At 37.3% G+C, this 24,855-nt stretch overlaps 2 protein-coding genes across 3 annotated transcripts; both read right to left on the reverse strand.

Annotated features, from left to right (window-relative positions):
• Positions 1-343: 343 nt before the first annotated feature.
• LOC127799060 (embryogenesis-associated protein EMB8-like) lies at positions 344-19,208 on the reverse strand. Of its 2 annotated transcripts, none has more exons than XM_052332770.1 (14): positions 18,878-19,207; positions 18,636-18,725; positions 17,079-17,140; positions 16,271-16,371; positions 12,287-12,376; positions 11,144-11,266; positions 9,827-9,904; positions 6,876-6,961; positions 6,681-6,729; positions 2,290-2,346; positions 2,070-2,200; positions 1,887-1,970; positions 1,290-1,359; positions 344-1,011 (listed from the first exon to the last, which is right to left on the reverse strand). In XM_052332770.1, the coding sequence occupies exons 1-14, from the start codon at positions 19,132-19,134 to the stop codon at positions 562-564; spliced, it is 1,728 nt and encodes a 575-aa protein (XP_052188730.1). In that variant the 5' UTR covers positions 19,135-19,207; the 3' UTR covers positions 344-561. The 2 variants fall into 2 exon arrangements, 1 of the variants encoding a protein (XP_052188730.1); XR_008022529.1 differs by having other exon boundaries at positions 958-1,011; positions 1,894-1,970; positions 18,878-19,208.
• A 2,935-nt stretch (positions 19,209-22,143) lies between these two features.
• LOC127798966 (sucrose transport protein SUC8-like) lies at positions 22,144-24,667 on the reverse strand. The gene is made up of 3 exons (XM_052332625.1): positions 22,912-24,667; positions 22,668-22,775; positions 22,144-22,539 (listed from the first exon to the last, which is right to left on the reverse strand). Exons 1-3 carry the CDS (start codon positions 24,124-24,126, stop codon positions 22,390-22,392), a joined length of 1,473 nt encoding a protein of 490 aa, XP_052188585.1. The 5' UTR covers positions 24,127-24,667; the 3' UTR covers positions 22,144-22,389.
• Between the last annotated feature and the right edge of the window lie 188 nt (positions 24,668-24,855).

Genomic DNA, 24,855 nt, shown 5'->3' on the forward strand with positions numbered 1-24,855 from the left:
ATTTGGCAGTAATTTTTATCTTGATTTATTTGAGGATTTTCTACATAAAATTTTAGGTGTTTAATTTTTTTATTATTTAATTTTTCTCAAATTATTAACTACGACATCAATTTTTTTATCATTCTGCATCAATTTTTTCCATTTATGAACCATCTTCTCTTCTCACACTCTTAAAATTTTTAGTTTACTTTCTTTAATTGAAAGAACGGTTTCATGTTCATGGGTGCCTTGAGAAGAAGAATAGGGGTGGCTTTCATAACCCCTTCCTGAGCTAGAGTGTTCTCAGAGGTTAGGGCTATAGAAACAAAACCACAGAGTTGAAAATAACTTGTCCATGAATGAATCAAACAAATGTTTTCATATGCTTCATGATGAAGAAGATTAGCAGTTAATATCTTGCTAAAGCTAAATAAATTTTCATAGGTCTCCTTTGTTGGCTCTATGCTTCAAACTAGAAACAATTGTTCAGAACTAAGACGTAATGGAAGCAGTGAAGAAAAAAAAATCAAATGTCTAAGTCAGATTCCTGAAGTAAGGATGTAGATTTAACAGCATGGGGATCTAAGATCTAATTAACTTAGAAGGTGAGACGCCTCTCCTGGGTCTCTTCTTGAAAACAAATCGAAAAGCTGCTCCAACCAATGGCCAAGTCGATAAGATAGCAATATAAGCAAGCAGCCACATCGATGTTCTGTTTTGCCGACACAGTTGATTTATGCATCTCCTAATTGGATTGGACTTGTTGGTTTCTGCTGCTGGTTCGGAGGTCTCAGCCTCACTGGTTTTCCCAGAAGGCTTCACTTCAGTAACGAGCTCCTCTCGTTCTGAATCTAAAATGCCTTCATCAGTTGACTTGTCATGGCTCTTCTGCTGTTGTTTAGGTAAGTCTTGCACCGCATTGCTAGCGATTAGATCATTGCTCATTGCAGCCACCATTCCGTCTGCAACATTTAGATATGGCCCCTGATCGATAGAAGATTCTAATGAAGAATGTGGTCCAGGATTTGCCGACTGCAGAAGGAAGACAACCAAACAAATACGCAAGGTGAATCGGCCGGTGACTTGCATAAAGCAGAAGACATAACCAAAGAAAAAAAAAAAAAAGAACACATGCACGAAGAAGCCCTTGTGGTTGGGCAAATTGGTGCAACTGGGACTACCGCCCACTGCCCCTGGCAGTGTTATTCCAATACTTCTCTGAAAAGAATGAGTCTGGGACAAAGGAAATTAGCATAATTGTCATATATACGTAGCAAGTGAGGCTCGAGGAATATGATTTTCAATTGCACCTTCTTATATGTATGCATATATGGACTACGATGGAGGAGGCTGAGGAATTCAGAAACTGCCCTTACCCACCTGCAAGGGACAAACAAGTGAAGTTGACTTTTGTACCGGGATATCTATGAGGTCTATCATTTTATAACAAGTTTAAGAGGATGACACGTATGATAGAAAAATCAAATTAAAAAAGAAAAATCTCATGCATCAAGAACTAGCAGAAGAAAAGTTTGATATTTGACCAGATTTATTTGATTCTTATGCATTTTCAGTTTTTCTTTGTTCTTCATTTCGAACTACATATATAAAGAAGAAAAGAATTGAGGGAGGGGAAACGACAAGACAAAAAAGCAATAATAATAACAAAATATTTCTTGTACTCCGTTGTCAATTTGAGAAAGGAGAATAGTGCTACTGATTTCCTCCCATGAGTGTAGGCCTTATTGGTGAACCTTAGATATTTATATCCTCTCTCTCTCTCTGTCGTTCTTCATTTCAATGCATTAGTTTTTTGTATATTCTAACCAATTCGATGCAATTTCAAATCCACAAATATAATTCTAGTAAAGACATGGTTCACGACATTATGTCCATGAAAAAAATACCAGAGACCAGATGCTGTTATTCCTTCAAAAAATGCCAGATGTCCACCATGCTGTGTTGTAGTCAAGACAATATTTTTGTTTGCCCTGTGATGGAACAAAATTAGTTAAAGTACATGTTCACAGGGAGGATATGAATTGTCAGAAGGTAGCATCTTTCCAGTGACAAAAAAAAAACATTACTACCTGCACTCATCCCAAGGAATGGCCTCCTTTGTACAGAGTGGGTCATCCAAGGCACTGATACAGAGTAGCGGTACCGATACATTTCCTATAAAACTAGAGCTGCTACACCGTCTGTAGTATGTATCCACAGTCTTCATGAAACAAGATGTTCTTGTCAATAACTTCAAAGAGAAAGGTCGGGTGTGTGTGTGTGAGAGAGAGAGAGAGAGAGAAATAATACCTCAAACTTCCCAACAAGGCAGGTGGCATGGTTGTCGAAATCTCGAATAGAACGAGACTGTGCAAGCACAAGATTGGAAACCGGATATTTAATTGAAGGTAATACAAATAAATGGGTATTCAATTCAAGAAAGAAAATAATAGTAGCCAGGAAGCAAAAGGAAAATAATAGTAACACAACTGCTAGAAAACGAATTTCAACTTAACAAATGTTTATCCAGAAACTAAATAAGAAAAATGTTATGAAAGACACGCATAAACAAAAGAAACAATACCAACCCATTGAATTTAAGTTGGTCATGCGCAATGATACCAACCCATCTATTACAAATCTGGCTCTTACAGAGCATTTATAGTGTTCCTCTTATCAAAATTAGCATACCTGATTCAAATTTTTTTGCACTTGTGGATCACTACCAGATGTTGTTCAAAATGGGCGTCCATAACTGTCATCAAACAGGGCATTTTCCCGGTCAGCCCATTTCTGGGGCCCTGTAGCCCCGTCAAACGGTGTACAAAAGCTTTGATCCACATATCAGCATTTATATAATTGAATCTTCTTGGAACATGTCAAATTTCATGACAAATTTGATCATGATAAGTAAAATAGTAGAAAAAAAAAAAAAAAGCAGATACTCTGCTGGAAACAGGGCAGCCTAATCCCCCTGTTTTAGGCTGGCAGTTGGGCCCACTTCTTGGCCCATTTCACTGATAGGCAGCCCATAACATTCCGCTACCAAAGACGTAAGAAATAAGGGCAAAATAAGGATACTGAAATGGGAGAAGGCCAATTGGTGCATGTGCAGACAACAAATTCAATTAAGGGGTAGAATGGGAAGAGCGAGGGGGGGGGGGGGGGGGGGGGGGGCATGTGCGGGCAACAGATTCCTATAAATAAAGAAGCAAATGGAGTAGAAGGGGGGAATATTTTGGTGAATATAGAGGGAGAGCGTAGACCTCTCGAATGTCCAATTTTCTCCCATTTTGTTAATTTCTAGTCTTGTAATTCCTTTTGATTATCAGTAATACAAGTAATTCAATCTAGACTATTATCAGTATCCTATCATTTGGCATCAGAGTGTGATCCATGGGGGTGTCTGTGTCGGAGAGGGTGGGCAAGCTAGAGTGGAGGTTGGAGACTTACCAGCAGCAAATAGAAGGGAGGATGGATGGTCTACAGGTGGGAATGGACTTGCTTAAGACCGAGTTTTAGAGGTGCAAGGAATCAAGAAGAGTTTAGCGACGGTGCTGGAATAGTTTAATTTGTTGGCAGAGAAGTGGGGAGAGCAGAAGAGGGGGTGAAAGGGGAAACGGGGAGAGGAGGACGTACCTGTAGACCCGTCCCTTACCATGGGTGGTGGGTGGCTCGTCAGCACAGGGGGAATGTAGCTGCAAGGTCAAAAAGGAGGACGAAGCTCCCTGGAGGCAAGACGATAGAAATCATCAGCTGGAGATGCCGATCTTCGAAGGGGGCAACCCTAATGGGTGGGTTTTCAAGGCCGAGAGATACTTCACTATCAACCAGTTGACGAAGGCTGAGAAATTAGACTTAGCGCCTCTTTGTTTCGATGTGCCTACACTCGCTATTTTTAACAGGTTGAAGCCAAAAATTAGGGCAGAAGTTAAGGTGTTATAGCCATCGGGTCTAATGCAAATCATGGAGACAGCACAACGAATTGAAGACAAGATTCACATACTCCAATCCCAAGTTGGTCTTGGACCACTAGGGACCCTGCAATAGTTCCCTACTTTTCACCTTGAGGACAAGGTGAATTCCGTGGGGGGAGTATTCATAGGCAACCCATAACATTCTGCTACCAAAGACGTAAGAAATAAGGGCAGAATAGGGATACTGAAATGGGAGAAGGCCAATTGGTGCACGTGCAGATAACAAATTCAGTTAAGGGGTAGAATGGGACGAGCGAAGGGGGGGGGGGGGGGATGTGCGGGCAACAAATTCCTATAAATAGAGAAGCAAATGGAGTAGAATGGGGGAATATTTTGGTGAATATAGAGGGAGAGTGTGGATCTCTCAAACGTCTAATTTTCTTTCATTTTGTTAATTTTCAGCCTTGTAATTTCTTTCGATTATCAGTAATACAAGTAATTCAAGCTAGACTATTATCAGTATCCTATCATTCACTTTGAAGATCACTCCTACGGGCAGGTTTGGTATGCTTTACTGTTTCCACTTTCACTATTTTGACAACTAAAACTGAAAAAACCGGTTGGTTCATTGTTTTTGTTTTCAAAATTTTGAAAACCCAAAAAATATGTTTTCACAATTTTGTTGTCATTTTCATTTCTTCCCCTTTCCACACTCCTCTCTGCTGGCAATTCAATATCACCAGAAGGTCATCAGCGACTACCATGGGAGTCCACCACAATAGGTGAGATTGCCAGATCTGGGAGTCGGTACAGGGCTGTGTTGCTGCCTCCAATTGCGCAAAACCAGTTGCTGGTAGCTAGAAGGAAGCACAACTGGACCCTCAGCCAGTGTAAAAAAGGGACACCACACAAGGTGGTGAATGGTGATAGTTGTAGCAGTTTCAGTTACTGTGCACTGGGTTTGTTGGAACCAAATATTTCAGAAAGTTTCTGGCTATCCGCTGCAAGAATGAAGTGGAAATTGCCCATTTCTGTCATTTAACTGAATTTTGCTGCAGCAAGTCATCTCTACTACTCTGTCATGGCATTGAGATCCCAAATATGGCTGAGCAAGGAGCAAAGAACAGCAAGATGATTGAGTGAAGAAGCAGAAAGCAGAGGAGTACGTGCAGCGGGGGAGAGAGCAGGAAACAAAGATAGTATTAGAAGAGATTAACAGCACCAACTGATTAATCAAATAACATGTTGTTAAAACAGAATCATCCCAATATTGGAGAGGGGCATGCATGTGAAGAAGTAGATTGCATGTAGTTTCAGGACAAGAAGTTTGGTGAAGAATCCCTCAGGATGCCATGTAAGATTTAAAAGGTGCAAACAAGTATTCAAGTGCATTATCATTATGAAGAACACAAATTGACAAATCAAATTGAGTGTGAATTTTCAAGCACAAAAGGTGGTGAAGATTGAAAATAATTTTGAAAGATTTTTCATTAGAAATACTCAAGTACATTGTCAATTAGGGCACCAACCTCTGATATCATGTTGAATTGTTAACCATTAGGTATCATCTCATCTAAAAACTTAACCTATTAGATAGAATGTTAACATTATCTCCTTATATTATTATATTACTATCAACACCCTTTTAAGCCCATCGAACTCATACTAGCAGAAATTTGTCAAAGCATAACTCAGATAATAGCATCATTATTAATGAACTGTAAAAGGGAATTTATGCGGCCAAGTACAATAATCATTTGAAAATTAGGTGCATGATCCTATACTTCTCATTGAATAAGGTTCAGGGTATTACATAGCCTGAGAACTAAATTTTTCAATAACTATTGATATGCATTACATTGTAACATTTAACAAGACATTAAATAGAACAGTATATATTCAGGATGTGGTTACAATTAAACGATTAAGAGAATAGAATGAAAAACAGTAATAACAAAGAAAAAGTTCCATGACCTATTAACTACAATACTTTATCAGCAACTTAAGTAAAATCTTCCATAACTTATTTTAACATGTTTTGTTTATACTGTTGACCACTAAAATTCTAATTCAGAAGAATAACACAAGTAAAACCAATGTGCACAGCTGAAGCATTATAAATTACCTTTGTGATAAAGTCTGAAGACAAGAAAATATTCAAAGGTGATAAATTATAGCTGTAAGCATTAAGCAGCACTGAAGATGGCAGAAAAATATACTGTTCACATTACTGTTCATTGCCCCTATTCATATTTATAGCCAGGATTAAATCACATGGAGTCAGGTTCTAAATAACCGGCCTATCCTAACTACTCAAAATAATTTAGTGCACCAGTCAAAATTTTCAAAGTGATCAAAGCCGATGGAGCAGTATGTATAAAAAAAAAGTCAATGAAGCAGTCAAAATGTTGGCTCCATTTCCTGTGACTCCCAAATAAATGCTCACAAGTTGATCATGCCTTGTGCAATGACCACTCATTTTGAAGACCCTGGCCAATGTCTGCAGTTGCATTTAGAAGTCCAAATTATCCAAATTTATTTGCCTGGTAAACATTCTTTAATCAAGTTGGATTACAACAAGAATATATATTTAGTTCTCAGCAAGGTGCTTTAAGAGAGTTTGCTCGATTAGTTTCTAGATACACTAAGAAATCCCACAAGTAGAAGTATTACCACATCTGACTTATTGGGTTTGCACCTTAACTCAGCTGCAAACAGTTATTTTGTGAGAGGATGATTTGCATCTTTGCACACAAGGTGATTTATTTGTTAAAGGAGGATAACCTTTTTAATGCCTTCCCAATTAGCAAGACGAGAATAGCGAGGTTGATGTCTGCAATAGGCATATATATGCTGTTACAATAAGCCACAACCATGCATGTAAAAATTAATTAATAATTCATGCGGAATTCAGAAGAATAAAGTGACTGCAACAAGAATTCCTGCCTAATTATTGAAAAAGAAGAAAAGAAAACATACAATTCGGCATAACCTTGAAGGCCAATGGTAACAGCCCTGTCATATAACTTCTGTATAAGCCTGCGAGATATGAACCTGTCGCCGATCTGAAGAGAGTAAAGAGAATGTGAATTCAATTTGGGTAATAACTAATAAGAACTGATACCCAATCCATGGTTATAATTAATTCCAAATATATTAAGAAAGGCATCTTTTTTTTTTAATGTCAAATAAGCATGTAAACTAACTGTATATTCCAAATACATAATCAGTTTTGTTTATCCACTCTTAAAAAGCACGAACAATGTTATTTCGATACATACAAAGTGAAATTTTAGCTTGGATACATATCAGAAATATCAAGAAATTATGAAAAAGAATGCCAAAAAAAAAAAAAAAATGTTTCAAGTAATAAAATGTACATTTATTATATGCCTCTTGCATGGGCTAGTATTTGTATATATATGTGGGTTGTTGCGTGCTCTAACAAACTATGCAGGCCTCCTACATATCAAGTGAGTAAATGTGTTTTACTTTGCATGTCATACAATGGGTTAAACTTAATAATGTCAAATGTTAGATCATGAATTCCCCCAACATATTAAGGAATGGAAACAAATATATATAGAAGCCACATCCCACCTCAACTGTGAGCCCACATAGTATATGGAAGATAAATGAAAGACAAGAGGCAGAAATTGGTGCTAATTCACAAACTAAACTAAGTACCGATGCAAAATAGAAGGGAGGTACATGTATCTAGATCTCAAAGAATTGAAGTATTATCCTGTCTGACAACAAATAGCACATAAATCTTAAGCTGCATAGCATCTTCCAAACAAAACCACCCTAATAGTTTTAATATTATCCATGAGAGACACAGTGTTCCCATAAAATGCATTCAATCTTGTAACAAGCCACGGTCGGACTAGTAGGTTACAACAACACAGCAAGCTTTTATCTCATTATGGTAGGTTACACCATATGTATTGAATATTGCAATATACCATAATTATGTGGCAACCCATATGACTTCTTTGGCATCCTGCTGTGCATGCATGAGTTTGAAATTGAACATTCTTTTTGTAATTCATTTTTTTCCTAATCTTCTTAGAATTTGAAATACTCAATTCAACATGAAAAGAAACAAAAGTTTTCAGGTCGAATCTCTGTAAGACAAATTACTCCAAACAAAACCAACATCAAATAGAAATAGTTTGTAGTTCTTTTAACATTACTCGTATTAAGGTTGAATCTTCAATTCTAAACTTCACATCCTTATCTCAGGTTGGAAATTATATATGAGAACCCAAGGAAATTCCCGAGTCATCAGATATTCCTCTATAAATTCTTCTATTTAAGACACTATTTTTAATGGTCATTAAAGTGTTGATGACATAAACAAGGGATGTTTGAATTTCTAAACTCACGGTGACTATGCCATTAACCTTAAAATTCCAATTTCAGATCCATTTTTGGAAATGCAATTGCTTTTCCATCCCACCTAAAACCTATGTTAAGCACAACAAAAATTTTAAAATTCACCAAAAAAAACACAAAATAGCTTGTCCAGTCCACATGCTACAAGCAGCAGTGCCGGCCCTGGGCCAGGGCTACAAGGGCTACAGCCCAGGGCCCACAACTGAGGGGCACAAAATGATCAAAAAAAATTTAATAAAATATATATTATATTTATTTTTCCCCTCTATTCTCTCTCCCCCACCCCCCTCCACTCACTCTCACCACGCTAGTCTAAAAAGTTGTCCCATGTGCTTTGCATTTTGTCTCCATCTATCTCCTTCATTTCCACTAAATTAATCTCTTTATTCCCCCACTATTCTCTCCCCTCCCTCACCCCCCATCTCCTTCATCCTCGGCAAAAATTTTAAACCCAACCCCATTCTCTCTATTTCTCTTCCTTTAATTTTCTCTCAACAATATATCAATAAACCATTGATTTTGTAAAATCTAACCGTTTGAACTTCGATTTGATCATATTTTCACCGTAAAAGTGGTCTCGATCTATAAGAAGGTAAGTCTTTTAAAATTTTCAGCAATTATTTTTAGTTTTCAATACAGATCCATGATATATATTTCAAGTTGTAGTTATGTACTGTTATATTGGACTGTTAGGGATGTTAATTACATAAAAAACAATACTTATTACTAAACCAATGAGGTATAATGAATTCTGGTCAAATTACATTATTATGCCAAATTAGGAAATTTGTCTTTTCTTTTAGAAATTTTCTGCCCTGGAAATTTGTAAATTGTAATACATATCTTTATTAACTTTTTCTTCTTTATTATTTGATTCAACAGAAAACTTGATTGGGATTTTTGTTCTTTATAATTGGAAGTTTCAAGTGGAAGAAAATATGCTCAAAATCTAGATTTTATTGTTCTTTGTTAATTAGTTTTATTTTTTTTATTGTGTTGTGTTTATTATAAAAATTAAAAAATATTTCCTAAGAAACAACTTTCCGGAAATCTCAGGAGACAGAGAAAAAAAAAAAGAAGAAGAAATTGTTCAAAGTTTAAGAGGATCTTTGAATAATAATGCAATGTAGTTTTCGTTTAATAATGCAATGTTTACAATGCGGGGTACTCTTTTTTCTTTGTTTGGGGTTTTGTCCCATTGAGAATTTTCCCAAACAAGGTATTAATAAGGCCCCAAAGTATTCTTTCTTATCTTTTGTAAATTTTTATAATTTTAATAAAATTAATTAGTTGATAACTATTATTTTTTTTATTTAATTTATATAAAGGGGCACACTTGAGAAAATTTTCCCTGGGCCTTAAAAAACCTAGGACCGGCTCTGATAAGCAATGACCCTCTGACTCTTGTGAAGAGGGAAGCCTTGTGCAGTAGAGACATCCTTTTTCTTAACAACAATAAAATTAAAGAAAACCATTGCAGGTTTAAAAGTTCAAACATCCATTATTTCATGCATGTTTACTCACACACTAACCAGTAGGTCCCAGGGTGAGCAGATAGCAGCAGCTCCAGCCACAGGAACATTCTCCCCATCCTCCCCAAGGTATTTAACCTGAAAGAAAATGATTTACTAGATTCAAAATATATAATTTAGAAAACTACATATGTAAGCAAGTTGAAAATTTTGAATTCCTACAAGACCTATATCATTTTTATTTTGTTATTGATTTTGACCTTGACCTAATTATTTTCAAAATTATAATGCAAAATCCCACTATAGATATGGATATTATGAAAATGCCTGTAAGGTGTCTGGTTATACAAAAAAAATATCACACATTTGAATGCAAATCTAACATGTAGTAGATTGTTGGATGAGTGTCAACATGATAAAAATCCTTAATAGAAGTTTCTATTCTTCTTAGCTCCCTTTCCAATTATTTTAATCTCTCTCTCTCTCTCTCTCCACATTTCCAAGAGCATGATATTAAAATCTACCTCCCTAGCAGCCACCATCTTTACAACATAAGTGTGTCTATCTCTCTGTTATATGTATATGATAGCATATCCACATGTCTATTCGCAGTTATATATGGGAAAATAGATATTATTTGGGGGTGTAAGGCAACTGGAAGTCACATACCTGCATAAAAGGACAAGAGAATTTTTGGAAAAACAGGAAATTGGAAGCAGTGTAGCATGGGTGGTGGTAAGGTGGAATCAGAAAGGATGTGGGGGCCGACCATGGTGGGGTAATGGTTGCAGGATGAGGGCCAGTGGCATGGGAGTTGTGCAAGTGGGAAGTGGATAGGCAGGAATAGGGTTTACAAAATTGGGATAGGGAAGGGCTCAAGTTGGGGGCAGCAGGGGTGTGGATTGGCTGTGGCGGAACGTGCATTCCCATGGTGGACATAGGGTACTAGCTGCACAATGAGGAGAGTGGCTAGGCTGGCCATCTATAGCCTGTGCTTTTGGAGGATGTGAAGGTGTGGGGCTTTTGATAGTGGTTTATTGGTGGTGATTGAGATAAACGGAAAGAGAAACATAAGAGATCTCTGGATTGATCAATATTGGCATGGTCCTGTCACTTTCAGATACCTTGGGATTACATATAATTTTCCCTACTTATTTGGATCATGAGACATCTTCTGGTTTTCTATGAGATGGTAGGATATTTTGGGGTATGAATTCCAAGAAAATTTGGGATGACAGTTTCTTTCTAATACTCATGGGAAAAAAGATACTAATTTAGATGACCAAAAAAGACACTATTATAAAAGTGAAAAAATTAAAATATGCAAACCAGCTAATTTGAAGTGTGAAAGAGTGAAATTTACCAGCCAAAACATACCAGAATGTTGGCACCAATACTAGTTCCAACAGCAAATATTGGAGCCTTAGGATATTCATGGTGAAGAAAATGGATTACTTCCCTTGTATCCTCAGTCCATCCAGCATTATAAAAGCAATCAGACTGCACAGGTGGGAAGAACAGTTGCAAGCTAATAATGCACATTTTTAAACAATGAATAAGAAATAATCTAGGAACCATTACTATATTACCTTTGACAATAGAAAAATAATGACAGTTCAAGCATAAGTTTGCACTAGCATTAACTATGACAAAACATATAATCCAAATTTCATGCATACGGATTAAACAAAAAAAGTTTATCCATACTGCTTGATGCCTTCTGCTCATCAGCAATGAATAATAGAGACCATATAATAAGTCTTGTCAAGTAAGTTTTATTTTATTTATCTATTCCTTGGGTGCTTTGGAGAATGAATGCAAAAATAATTCTCCAAGATCATGAATCAAGACAGGCCATTCAATAGATAAGAGACATTTAACACTGATGATAATACCACACTAAACATGTTTCAGAATTTGGTATGTTTGACGGATTCCATGCTTATGTTATGCATAGTGAGTTACCAAATTGCCCCACAATACCTCTTAGAATGGAATTAGCCATAAAGGGAAAGCCTAAGATCATAAAATACACCAAAAAGAGGCCAAAATAAGGGTCCAAAGCTCTCACTTTGCTGGAAATCCAGCTAGAAGATGGCCCAAAAAATTCTAAGAAAAGAAGGTTAAATGAAGGAAAAGATGATAAAAAGAAAACCAAACAAAACCTAAACAAGATTGACCGAGATGGAGGTCAAATGAGCCCAATGGCTTGGTCTTGCTCATTAGAAAGATATAAAATAAACAATGGAGGATTTAATTTCATTCAATTAATCAAACGAGTCATAATTTCATAGGATGAGCTAGGGGCCATACTAATATAGGCCAAGCAGCAAGCATGAACACCAAAATGCAAGTACATAGTCAGAACAGTATATATATTTTCAGAGAAGTAGTTTTGTAATACAATATTATTTCTCAGCATGTTAAAGAAGCTTTAACACTCAATTATGTCAAACTCTTAACCAAAGGTAACCTTGAACTACCAATAAAATTCATAATAAGATGTTAAGGAAGACTCACAGTGATAGAAATGCCTCCCAGTCCTCTATGGTTGCTAACAACAACATTCCATCCACATTTTGCAACATTGAAAACAAGATGTTTTATATACTGCAACATTGTAAAACTACGGATTAAGAAAATATTCTCATCCCTTAAAAACAAATTCAACATGAAAAGGCATAAAAAAGTTGGAATGTAACAAGTTATTAGAGATTGGGGCAATTAAATGTTTTTAAGTCATAGTCATTTGCTGCTGCACTTTAATCATCTCTCCCTTTCTATTTGTTTTTTAAATGCTTAACTCTTCTTGCACGGTGTCAAATCCAGATTTGACAAGGGTCCGTGTAAGTATATTCAGGAATGGAGAAGAATTTAGAGGGAGAGAGATAACTGAACAGAAAATAATCCAGATGGATAGGAGGATTATCTTGAGTGTTTTGGAGGCTGAATGAAAGTAAGTGTTTTCCTCACTTTGCACTGAATTGTAGGTTAGAAATATATACACAAGATATCCTAAAGTATCTCCTAAAGAACAGGGAAGACAGAATTTCAAACAATTTCAAACAACACTACATTCAAATATTACAGATGAAGACAGAATTTTGAACTTTAACTTATCTCTTCTCTTCCGTTTTTGAACTGCTTCATCTCTTCTTCCACATCCTTTTAGTTTGTAATTATCTTTTCTCTTATAACAACCTTATCTCTTTGCCTCCCGTCCATAACTTGAACTTATTCTTTTTCTATCTTCTTCAACACTTCTCCTCAAGCTGGTGAACAGATATCCATCATTCCCATCTTGTCTCTGATTGATTTAAACCCTTGTTTTGGCATTGCCTTAGTAAGAATATCTGGATCTTGAAACTCAATAGGAACTAAGAAAGGCTTATACCCCCATTTTCGATTTCTTGTTTGAAAAAATGTCAATCAATTCTCACATGCTTCATCCGATCATGTTACACCGGATTATTCACAATACTTATTGTTGACTTGCTATCACTATGTAGCCTAATTGGAGAGGATATAGGTATGTTTATATCCCTCATTAGTTTCTCCAACCAAATAACCTCACATATACCTCAAGCAATGGCTCTATACTTTGCTTCCGCACTGCTACGAGCCACTACTGGTTGTTTCTTACTTCTCCATATAACCAAGTTACCCCATAGTTTTGTGCAACAGCCTGACATAGACTTGCTATCCTCAATGGAGCCAGACCAATCTGCATCTACATACCCCATAAGTCCCCTGCATTTGCTCTTTTTGAATAACAATCCTTTCCTAGGTGTTCTCTTGAGGTACCTAAAGATGTGACATGCTGCATCAAGATGTTTTTTTTTTTTCTTTGTTGTGGGAGAATGTATAAATTGACTTACTACATCACAGCATATGCAATGTCAGGACGAGTGAGAGATGGGTAGATTAGCTTCCCAACTAAGAGCTGATATCTTCCTCTATCCACCCGGTATTCACTTCTGCCTTCTTCTTTATATTTCTAGTTTGGTTTTAAGGGGGTGCTAGTAGGTTTACAGCCAAGTTTGCATGTTTCCTTCAACAAATCTAGAGTGTATTTCCTTTGAGAAATGAAAATACCTTATTTGCTTCTAGCCACCTCCATTCCAAGAAAATATCTTAGTTTACCTAGATCTTTTACTTCAAATACATCCCTTAGCTGCTTCTTGAGATTCACAACTTCTTGGTTGTTTTCCCTTGTGATGATAATATCATCCACATACACAATGAGAATTGTTCTTTTTCCATCTTCTGCATGCTTTGTAAATAAGGTATGGTTTGTTTGTCCTTGCTTGTATTCAAGCTGATTTAAGTAACACTAAACCATTTGAACCATGCTCTAGGGGACTGCTTAAGGCCATATAGGGATTTCTTTAGTCTACATACCTTCCCTTTTTTGTCCTCTATCTCAAAACCAGGTGGTATCTTCGTGTAAATCTCTTCTTCTAGCTCACCATTCAAGAAAGCATTCTTTATATCCAGCTGGTGCAATTCCTAATCAGGATTAACTACCAATGAAAGTAAAACTCGTATAGAGTTTAGCTTAGCAATCGGAGCAAAAGTCTCCTCGTAGTCAAGTCCTTGAGTTTGTGTGAAACCTTAGGCTACTAGTCTAGCCTTATACCTGTTAATGCTGCCATCTAACTTATACTTAACTATATTGGAGTGTGCAACTACATTTTGCTTCTTGCTATGCCATGTCACTAGGTCATCTCCAACAAAGGTGTAATACCAAAAAGTTGACCTCCTATCATTAGGACATCCAACCTAGTTTGCACCAATGAACGCTTTAATGTATAGATGATTTTGGCATGCAAATAGTGAACCTTTACTCAAGCAACTCTTCAAATATCTCAAGATCTTGTACACAACCTCCAAATGCAAGGTGCTTGGGTCACCCATATACTGACCAACCACACTCATAACATAAGCAATATATGGACGACTATGTGATAAATATATCAGTCTCCAACCAGCCTCTAATACTCCTTGTTGACTTGATCACTTGTATTAGCTTGGAGTCCATGATTCTAATTGATTGGGGTGTTGTGGGTTGACAATCAAGCATGCTTGTATCTTGCAAAAAGTCAAGCACATACTTTTGTGGAGAGAGGGCCATCCATTTTCGATGATCGCACCTAGACAGTACCGTAAATTGCCAAGATCCTTAATCGTGAATTCATGTGTTAAGCATCCCTTTAAGAGCATCATTTCTATCTTGTCATCACGGATCAACAAAATGTCATCAACATAAACAATGGGTATGGTTAGACTCTTACCACTTTTGTGTGATCTGCATTGCTTTGTCTGCAGCCTTGATTCAGCATTGGCCTCTGGAATTGATCGAACCATGCATAGGGACTGTTATAACCCATATAAAGATCTCTTTAGTTTACAAACTTTTGCGTAGGTTCTTTCATTTGTGACCCAGGGGGGGCACATGCATATAGACTTCCTCCTTCAAATCACCATGCATTCTTTACATCTAATTGTCACAGTTCCCAACCGAAGTTTGCAGCACACGGTGCAAACTATGTTCATTTAGCTACAGAAGCAAAAGTTTTGACGTAATTGATGCCATATATCTGTATGTAGAGAAGACACTATCGAAACTAGACCAGATAGATAGAAGGGTCATCTAACTTGACCAAGCTAATTTGGACAAAAGAGTTTGTGAATATTGAACTATCACAAGAGGAACTAGAGAAGGCAGCCACAAGGAATTAGTCATGACAAGAACTCCCAACTCCCACAAGATGCTGTTACCAAAAAACTTGTGAATAGCGTTAGAACAGAAGCAGTGAAACTGCAATAGCAATAAACAGCGAGCAGCAAGCAGTAACAGAACAGCTGCAGTTTCCGATGGTGGCAACAGCGGTTGCTGACAAAGCAGCAGTCAGTAGTGTGTCTTGGCGATGTCTGGTGTGGAAACTGTTGGCACAGCATGGAAGTGGCAGTTGTAGCAGCATGGAACTAAGCAGGATAATAATGCTCTGATATCATGCTGAATTGTATTGTTTCAGAAATATTTGGAGAAATTTTCCTCATCCATTACATGGGTATTGACCCCTATACATCTTGTACAAGCCTAAATAGGCAGAGAGAGTAAAATATGGATCTAGACAAGAGGAAATCAAGGGAGAGAATGGTGGAAATAGACAGGAGGGAATCAGGGGAGAGAATGGTGGATCTAGATTGGATGGTTGTAGATCTTAACAATGCAACATTAATTCTTCCCTAGTCATTCTCTCTTGTTAGCCTTTATAAATTGTCAATTCATCATACCTCGCAAAAACAAAGAGAGTGCAATATTAACCTTGTTTGTGGTTTCTAAGACTTCTTTTGCTCCCTTTTCAAGAGAAAATCTTCACCATTTACCATTACAAGAGGAACTTCACTTATCAAAAACAAAAAATAAATCTTAAAAAAAACCAAGAATAACTTCAGGAAGCACTAGGAGACGCATACAGAAGTGGTCATTGAACTTACAGCACAGGCAGAATCACTTGTTAAGCCAGGTATCACAACCATAATAGGAGATGTGTCATCTTTAGAAATTGAAATATTCTTGTATATGGCATCTTTTGAAACTGTATGGTAAATAGGTATATCAAGTCAGGAAAATAAAAATCAAACATGTATGTCAGCATATATAACGATAAAAACCAAATTATTATGAGTTATAAATATTCTAAGTTCTAATCTATGGCATAGAGATTCATTTAAAGGAAAACTAATGACAATAAGAAAGAGAAACGGAAAGAAATAATTAAAGTTAAAGGTGTCAGTAGCTGTACATAAATCAAGACCAGATACAGAATTATCAAGAATAAGACCCTTAGTTCCTTCCCAATCAACATGTGTTATACATAGGCATATTAAGTACAGGGGCAATTACCACATAGTTGAACCTGATTGATACATGAACTATATTGATGAAAGAATCAAACCCACTTGAATGATAATAAATGTAGAAATGTAGAAACGCTTCATGATGAAATACATTCAAATTTATAGAATATAATGTCATAGCACCGAAAATATGTGAAATCTTCATATGGTATTGATTGTTCTGTTTGCAATGCCATGAAATACTAACTACAGAATCAATTCAATACTTTCTTACCCACAAACAACTTCGAATTTTAAAGATTCCAAAATGAAGCACAAAATCCAGAAACAAGATCAGTTACTACCAATAGGCTCCCCATATTAATATTTATTTTTGGCAATATTTGCTTATGCTCATTTGCGTACGTACAGAATCATTTTATTGATTGTTACTGTTTTGCATTACCAGCAGAACTCATTAGCCAATCCAAAGCAATAGTTCCACCATCAGCTGCATGGAATAACTGTCTGAGACAAAACAAAAACATTTGTTAGATGAGAATCTATTGCTTTCCAAATAGTAAAGTGGATATTTATACTTCAAACTTCAAAGTTGCTCTAAAGATTTGAAACATGAAAAAGAAAAAGTCAAGCAGAACAATGTGTAAAATCCAAATTGATGCTGAAGATGCATCCTATTAAAGCACATGATTAACATATTTTTACAACTGAAATGAGAAACTAAAGTAGACTATCAAATTGCTCAAAAACATGAGCTAGTAAACAGGGTGTTGCTTGCAGAGATTCAGCAAGTACCAGCATTGGTTAGGATTGTTGCAGCTTTAGTTACTTGCTCTAATTTAATGCAACTCTATTTTGGGAATTAGTCGGAACTTCCCCCATTATTCTCTTACATTCACATTATTCAGTCCCATATTCAGGTGAGGAGTGTTTCTTCACAGGACTCAGATACTGTTGAGCTGGAATACTCCGGTGCAAATGTTAGTGGTGTGTTATCTCATATTTGTAATCTTGACATATACAGCGAATTGATCTCTCTCATCTACGGGGATAGAATTTTTTAGTCAATATAGTATAATTACAATATAAGAAATAGATTATATCAGAAACCACGCAAACAAAGAACAAAGAGTGAATTCACAAGGAACATAATGCACCACAATGAAAAGTAACAGTACCACCGAGGAAACAAGCTCAATACCTCAATTAAGGTACTTGAGACAGAAAAGGGTACCATTGATGCACGTGCAAACTGAAATGTATGGGCAAAGATTGTATTGTTGTGATAACCATGTAAAGCCTTACTCATAAAAGAAAAAAAAAAAAAGGTCATGTAAAGCCTTGTAGTTGTGATGGAACACAACTATATCAATTATCTTCATTCACCACCATCTCATGAAACTTCTCCATGTGAAGATGGTGTTCAAACTTCATTTCATCATTACTCCGTCAGGGAATATTATCCACTGCCGGTCCCAAGCCCGGATAAAGGAGGAGGGTTGCGTTAGGTGGCCGACAGCCAGCGTAAAACCTAGTCGGATCCAAATATGAATTCTAGACAAACTATCTGTTGGGATGTAACCCACATAGAAGTTTAGAGTTCATGTAGCCAACCCCACGTAGTGGGATAACGGCTGGATATGTTGTTGTTGTTGTTGTAAAGCCTTGTAGTGTATCTAGCGTGGACTGAATCCAACAAAGCAGTGCCAGAAATTTTGCCACATGGTTAGCACCACGCAACACCGGCTATCACGAACGCATTCATTTCTCGTGCACCTTCTGCTATTGATGTTCTTATTCCTCTTTAATCATTTCACCCCTTTTCTCACTAAACCTATAATATAACTTTTTAGGATCACCAAACCTCAGCTAAACTTCTTTTGTAACGTTTCCACAATGTATATAATTCTACAAACTATCATTCCACATGAAAACAGAGTTAATGCAATTAGACTTGTAAATATGTGGACCACAAAATCTTGACCAGAAAAATAATACTCAACTTCTGTAGCTTACAGCAGGAGGCCTCCCACAGAAGTGCAAGAAAGCAGTTTGAATATGAGGACTCGAGAGCCACGGAGTCGTCAAATACCTAAACATTACCAACTCAAACATATATAGATACAGAGCGGGGATTCAAATTCAACACCAAAAAGAAAAAAAGAGAAGAAGAAAATCCCCGGAGAAAAATCAGAATCCACAATTACAGAAATGGAAGAAAAGGAAGAGTTGACGAAAATGTGCCTGCCATGAAGAATTCGACACTTGGAGGCGACGCCTTGATAAATCTGGGAGCAAGAATTGTACGTCAGTTTCACCGGGCTGCCTCGAAATCCAGGGAGAAGGTCTTCCAAGAAATGGAACTCCAAGAAATTGTACAAGAAAATCACAAGAAGAAACAAAATCCCGAATGCGTAATGCGAAACCGGAATCATCGAGACCGCCTTGAAGAGCAATCTGTAGGCATTTTCCGATGAATTGATCGATTCCAAGTGATCCATAGCGAGAGAGAAGAAACCACACTCCCCTAATCTATGCCGTTTGTTTGGTTTTAGCGAACGAATTGCATGAAAATGAGATTGGGGTAGGGAAACCGTAACATTAATTAATGAGCCAGCTGGCAGCCTCCGTTCCAATTAACGAACGGCTAACTTGTCAGCTCGGAGGAAAAAAAAAAAATAGATACATAAATACCCTTTACAAATTGAGTACTGTTCGTTGCACGTTTAGATTGAATTTATATTAATATTTTATTAATTAATTATTAATATATCTTTCATTATATTATATCGATAATTTATTTAAATAATAAATATAAATATTTGAATAAATTATCAATATATCATTCACTTAAATGTGCATGTAGTATTACTTAAATTAAATAAAAAAAATCACATAATACATTAATTGTGTAGTAAGTTTTGTATTAATTACACCAAAGGGGGATCTCAATTAATTTTTGTATTTTAATTTCATTCAATTTTTACATCATAATGCATTAATAAAAAAATCACATACACTGAATTAATAAAAAAAGATTCTATTAACTACTCTAGTGAGAGTTTTGTGAGGAATAATGCTATTGATACACCTTTGTGTACATCTAATTATACAAAGGTATACCAATGATAAAAATGTCTCTCATAAGACATATAGAGACGCACGGAGATGAAAGGTATTTTAATCATAATACTCTTTTATGTAGTACATAAAAGATGTACATCTAACATGATTCTTTTGTGAGAGCCTCCTGCTATATATCTTGAATGGTTCTTTTAACATGATTTTATTTTATGTTTGTAAGCAATGCTAATAATACATATTAAAAATTGGTGATTAATATTTAACAGCAATGTGAATTTAAGTTTAATAGTGAGAAATATTACTTCAGCTTTTTTAAATGCTAAATCCTAATTGTCATTGTTGTTATTAGTAAAAAAAAAAAAAAAAAAGTCAAGAAAAGAAAATTAAATTGAAAGAATTCAATAAAAAAGTTGGTCCTGAGGAAGGAGTAGTATATTCAATATTCATACAAAATAAAAGGATGAGAAGTTAATAAAAATGCCAAAAACGGTGACAGAAAAACATATCAACTGAGAGAAACGGTGATTTTCTTATCCTAATTTCACTCATTTTTAAATAGTAATTTTTGCAAAAAAGTTATAAAATCAAATTAAAAAAATTATAAAATCAAATAATAACATATATATAATTAATATATATTTCATTTATAATTTTTTTGGTTTGGTTTTATAATTTTTTTACAAAAATTACTATTTAAAAATGGGTGATGTGACTATTTTTCATTGGCTGGACAGACAAAAGGACAATAAAATGAAACAGCAGATCTTGACTCCCCCACACCCATGCGCACGCCCACCCCCACCCGAGTGTGATTTCGTTCACCCTTTTAACGGGGTGACTATCACCCTCACAAAAGTTATGAAGGTAAAAAATAATAGAACGATGATTTTGTTTATCCTTATGTTGTTTTATTATTTTTCACCCTTACAACTTTTGTGGGGGTGATGGTCACCCGTTAAAGAGATTAACAAAATCGCTCTCCCCTCACCCCCGAACGGGAGGTTTCCGAGCCGCAAACATTCTTCACGCCGCCCAAAATTTGAACCTGAGGTTCGAGCCCCCCAACGATGTTACGGCCATCGTTGACACGTACCACAAAAGCCCTAATGAACCAGCTTGGACTCCTTCATCGTACAAGTTCACTTCGGCCGCAGTCCCTTCAGCTTTGCCTCCATAAACCTCTTTCCCCCATCCAATCCGTGTCATACAATATGAAAGGAAACCATCCAACCCAGTTCCGACTCGTCAAGAACATCAATATCTTCATTGGCTTGGACAAGCTCTTCATCATCGTGACAAGCTGTCGAATGACGGTGGCTGGCAAGTCCATCCGTACAACGCAATTACAGCAGCGTATTCTTCCTCGATGGAAACAATACCCTTCAAGGCTCCAATCCTTCATTTGTTATTGTCTCTCACTCAAACCATATTAAATTCCAAAATACTCTTTTATCTCTTTTGTTTATGAAATTAAAAATAATGATAATAAATTATTGATAAATGTTAAACTTATAATCTCTACCATTATAATAAATTTAGAAATACTTTTATCAATACACTCGGACCTCTTTGTACTTCAATTTTACGTAAGAAACTAGATTTTAAAATGTAATTGTCAAACGTTAGAAACTAAGTATTTATTTAAAAAAAATTACTTTTTTTTTTATTTTCACGTACATGACTCACCCCTTTAGTTGTATCTTTGTGTCAACCGTTGTATCTTTGTCTCAATGCATCTGCTTTTTATGGGTTCAATAATCTATATATGTAATGATTTAATTATAACAAAAACAAATATTAATTATGCGAGAAAAATAATACTCTACACATTAATTTATACTGTCAGTATAAATATTTCTAAAACTCAACTATATAATACTATAAATATCATGCGACGTTTGTTACAAATGATAATAATGAAGCCGAGGCAAGGTGACATAATAAAAATAGATGCACATTTGATTGTGTCCCTTGGTAACACAGAGGGCACATGAATATTGGGATCGGGGTCCTTTTAGCTAGCTATATATCTTAATATATATATATATATATAATTGCTAGCTGTAGCTGCTGATGATGTAAATTTTTCTGCTCATCATATCATTTTGGGGACATATATACTCTTAGTCTACCAAAATGAAAAGGTAGATAATGTATATATATACATATATATTGATAAATACAAGCGGCGCCATAAAATATATATGATGAAGAAGCTCAACATGGTTTTTTAATTTATTTTTCTGCTACATAAAATATATATGATTGATTTACTTAATTAATCATTCATGGGTAACTGTGAAAATATTTAGATATATTCGATATATGTATGTGTTCATATATATATTTATGGGATGATGAATATCAAGATGTTACCATATTAACAATCTTAAATTAACACAGAAGGGAAACCAAAAGGAAGCAGAAGAAAATGGTTTTATTACTGAAATTCATTTATTCCTACAGGAGGGAACAAGATTCATTTATTCTGAGATGAATGTAAAGAAACCAACGAACGCACGCCCGCACGCACGCATTGAGTTTGCTAGTACATCCGGCAGAGAGCACGCGAAAAGAACAGCGGAAAAAACAAAGAAAAAAAAAATGTTTTTAAAATCTTTTTATCACGTGCCGTTAGTTAATAATCTTGGATCTTCAGTAATCTTGGATCTTCAGTTCTTCGGTGGCCCCGCCGCTGAAGGCAGTAGTATGAATGCACAGACACCGCTCAGCGCAGACGCAATGGCTCCCAGTACGAAGCCAGGCAAGTTGCCACCTCCGAAAGCGTGATCCAACGGTCCAATTATCACGGAGACGAACATCTGATATAAGATCAATATTCATTAATTCCAACATCATCATCATCATTAACAAACACATCCAAGTAGTGTTTTTCGAAGAAATTAATGAGGAGGAGGAGGAGGATTCATTTTTGGATTCTTTAATTTACCTGTGGAATCACAATGGCGAGATTCAAAAGACCCAGAGAGAGCCCTTGGCCGGCGCCCGAGGTGTTGGAGTATATGGAAGCAAGCGCAAACGGAATGCTAAAAGTCACCTGCACAAAATCAAAATATATATATATAATTATATATATGACCATCAGGGATATATTAAGAAACACTAAGAGATTTGCTTTTAAAACAATATATATGGATATTGTTTTGTATCATCTTAAATGATGAATTATATACCGCTTGCGGGAAGCCCAACACTCCGAAGATGGCTAGGGTGCCAGACTTGACGCCGAAGGGCGGTGGTTTCAGGCCGTCTTTCCGGGCATCGGCGGCCTTGTGGCTCACCAGCAACGTCAATGCCAAGCACACTGCCAAGATCACGTTGCCAAAGCCCCAGACTCGCTTGACATGGCCGAAAAGTTTGGCCATGGGCTCAATGGCTAAGGATGTGACCCCGAGCGTCACTGCGTAGATCATGAGGCCCAGAGTTCCGTAGCTCACACCTTTGTCGTACAGGACCCTCTGCTCCGCTGTACCGTCCGTTGTTCCGCCGTAGATTTCGCGGCCGACCCAGTCGGTGTCGAACAAGACGAAGGGGAACCAGCCGACCCAGTTCAAGGCGGTCACCATGAAGAGGATCCACATGGGCTTGGACAGGCCTTTCAGGGCCGTCAGGAGCTGGCTGAAGAAGGGCGTGGAATCGTTATCTTCCTCGCTTTGTTCCCTGGAGTATGGCGTTTCTGGAACTACGCTGCAAGCCAAGGCCACGACGACGGAGAGGAGAACGATGGAGAAGATGAAGCAGGTTTTCAGGTTGGCGCAGTAGATGTCGCAGGCTTCGGTTTTCGTGAACGGGAAGACTTTGTAGAGCCGGGAGTAGGATCCGGCGGCGTAGCCTAGGACGTTTCCAACGGCCATGAAGAAGGAGAAGAAGGCGTTGGAAGCGCTCATCTTGGCGTGGCTGTTGCCGGATAGATCGGCCAGGAACGCCCGGCACGGGCCTTGAAGGGTGTTGTTGGCGACGTCCAGAATCCAGAATCCGATCACGAAAAAGATGACGGCCATCGGCTTGGTCTTCTTCTTCGGCGAGTCGCCCAACGCTCGCCCCAGATCGGCCGCGAAACCGATGAGGAAGACGGAGAAGGCCACGAGGATGGCCCCGGAGATGATGAAGGGGCGGCGGCGGCCGTACCGGGAGGTGCACCGATCGCTGAAATACCCAATGGTGGGCTGGACGAGCAAGCCGGAGAGCGGGCCGCAGAGCCAGATGAAGCTGGACCAGGTATGGGGAACACCAAGAAGCTGTACATAGGGGGTCAACAGAGAGAGCTGCAGAGCCCAGCCGAATTGGACACCGGCGGCGATAGAAGCCACGAGGATGAGCTTCCCGATGGGACTGGATGGCGAACTCGGGTCGTGGTTAGAGGAGGTGATGATCGTTCCGTGCTCCATGATTGAAATTTAAAAGGAACTTTCTGTCTTTTCTCTTTTCTGTTTGTCTTTGTCTCTATCTATCCCTTGTCTCAATTCACCAGTGGCCGCGGCCGTTTATTTTTATTTTCTGGGCGAGGCCAAGTTTCATAGAGTAGGTAGTGGAAGCTTCATTGTTAATGAATGATGAGGCCTGCCGGGGATGGGGGAGACAGGGAAAGCAGAGAGACCTGTACACTTCTTATTGGGGATTGAAGGCCTGAAATATTTATTTTTTTTGTGTTTGGGATGCCATGGGAATGAGGCGGGGAAGAAGAATTTATAAGAGGAGGAGTGAGAGGGCTGAAAGCAGGGGAGGAGAACGGGGCGGCGACCGCTGGTGGGCGCAGAGCGAAAGGCGGAAAGAGACGAGGCAGAGATTGCTGGATCGCACTTGCCTTTTCCCTCTTATTCCTCAGTTGCCAACTGTTCCGACAGTTGTGTTGTATCCAAGCTATTGACTCGCAATAAGAGTTGCTCCTCCTCGCCTCCATCCATCCATCCATCCACCCATCCACCCATCCTTTCCCTTCCAAACATCCGTTTTCATTTCAACTACTCAATTCATAATTTCATCTTTTATTCACACATATATTTTTACGACACTAAATTTTCTAACTCCACATGAGTTAATATAATAGGAATGTAAGATATTATTATACTTGCATATATATTGAACTATAAATATATCATTATAACGAAGAATATAAA

Source organism: Diospyros lotus, chromosome 4 (genome assembly GCF_014633365.1).
Source record: "Diospyros lotus cultivar Yz01 chromosome 4, ASM1463336v1, whole genome shotgun sequence".
In the NCBI taxonomy this organism is placed as follows: domain Eukaryota; kingdom Viridiplantae; phylum Streptophyta; class Magnoliopsida; order Ericales; family Ebenaceae; genus Diospyros; species Diospyros lotus.

Excerpts from the sequence above, each read along its gene's own strand:
- LOC127799060 (XM_052332770.1), bottom strand. The coding sequence starts at position 19,134 with ATGGATCACTTGGAATCGATCAATTCATCGGAAAATGCCTACAGATTG. Across the intron at positions 17,141-18,635 it reads CCTGCTGTAAGCTACAGAAG|ACAGTTATTCCATGCAGCTG; the intron begins TTGAGTATTATT and ends GTTTTGTCTCAG. Across the intron at positions 6,962-9,826 it reads GCTCACCCTGGGACCTACTG|ATCGGCGACAGGTTCATATC; the intron begins GTTAGTGTGTGA and ends TACTCTCTTCAG.
- LOC127798966 (XM_052332625.1), bottom strand. The coding sequence starts at position 24,126 with ATGGAGCACGGAACGATCATCACCTCCTCTAACCACGACCCGAGTTCG. Across the intron at positions 22,776-22,911 it reads TGTTGGGCTTCCCGCAAGCG|GTGACTTTTAGCATTCCGTT; the intron begins GTATATAATTCA and ends GATTTTGTGCAG. Across the intron at positions 22,540-22,667 it reads TCGCCATTGTGATTCCACAG|ATGTTCGTCTCCGTGATAAT; the intron begins GTAAATTAAAGA and ends ATCTTATATCAG.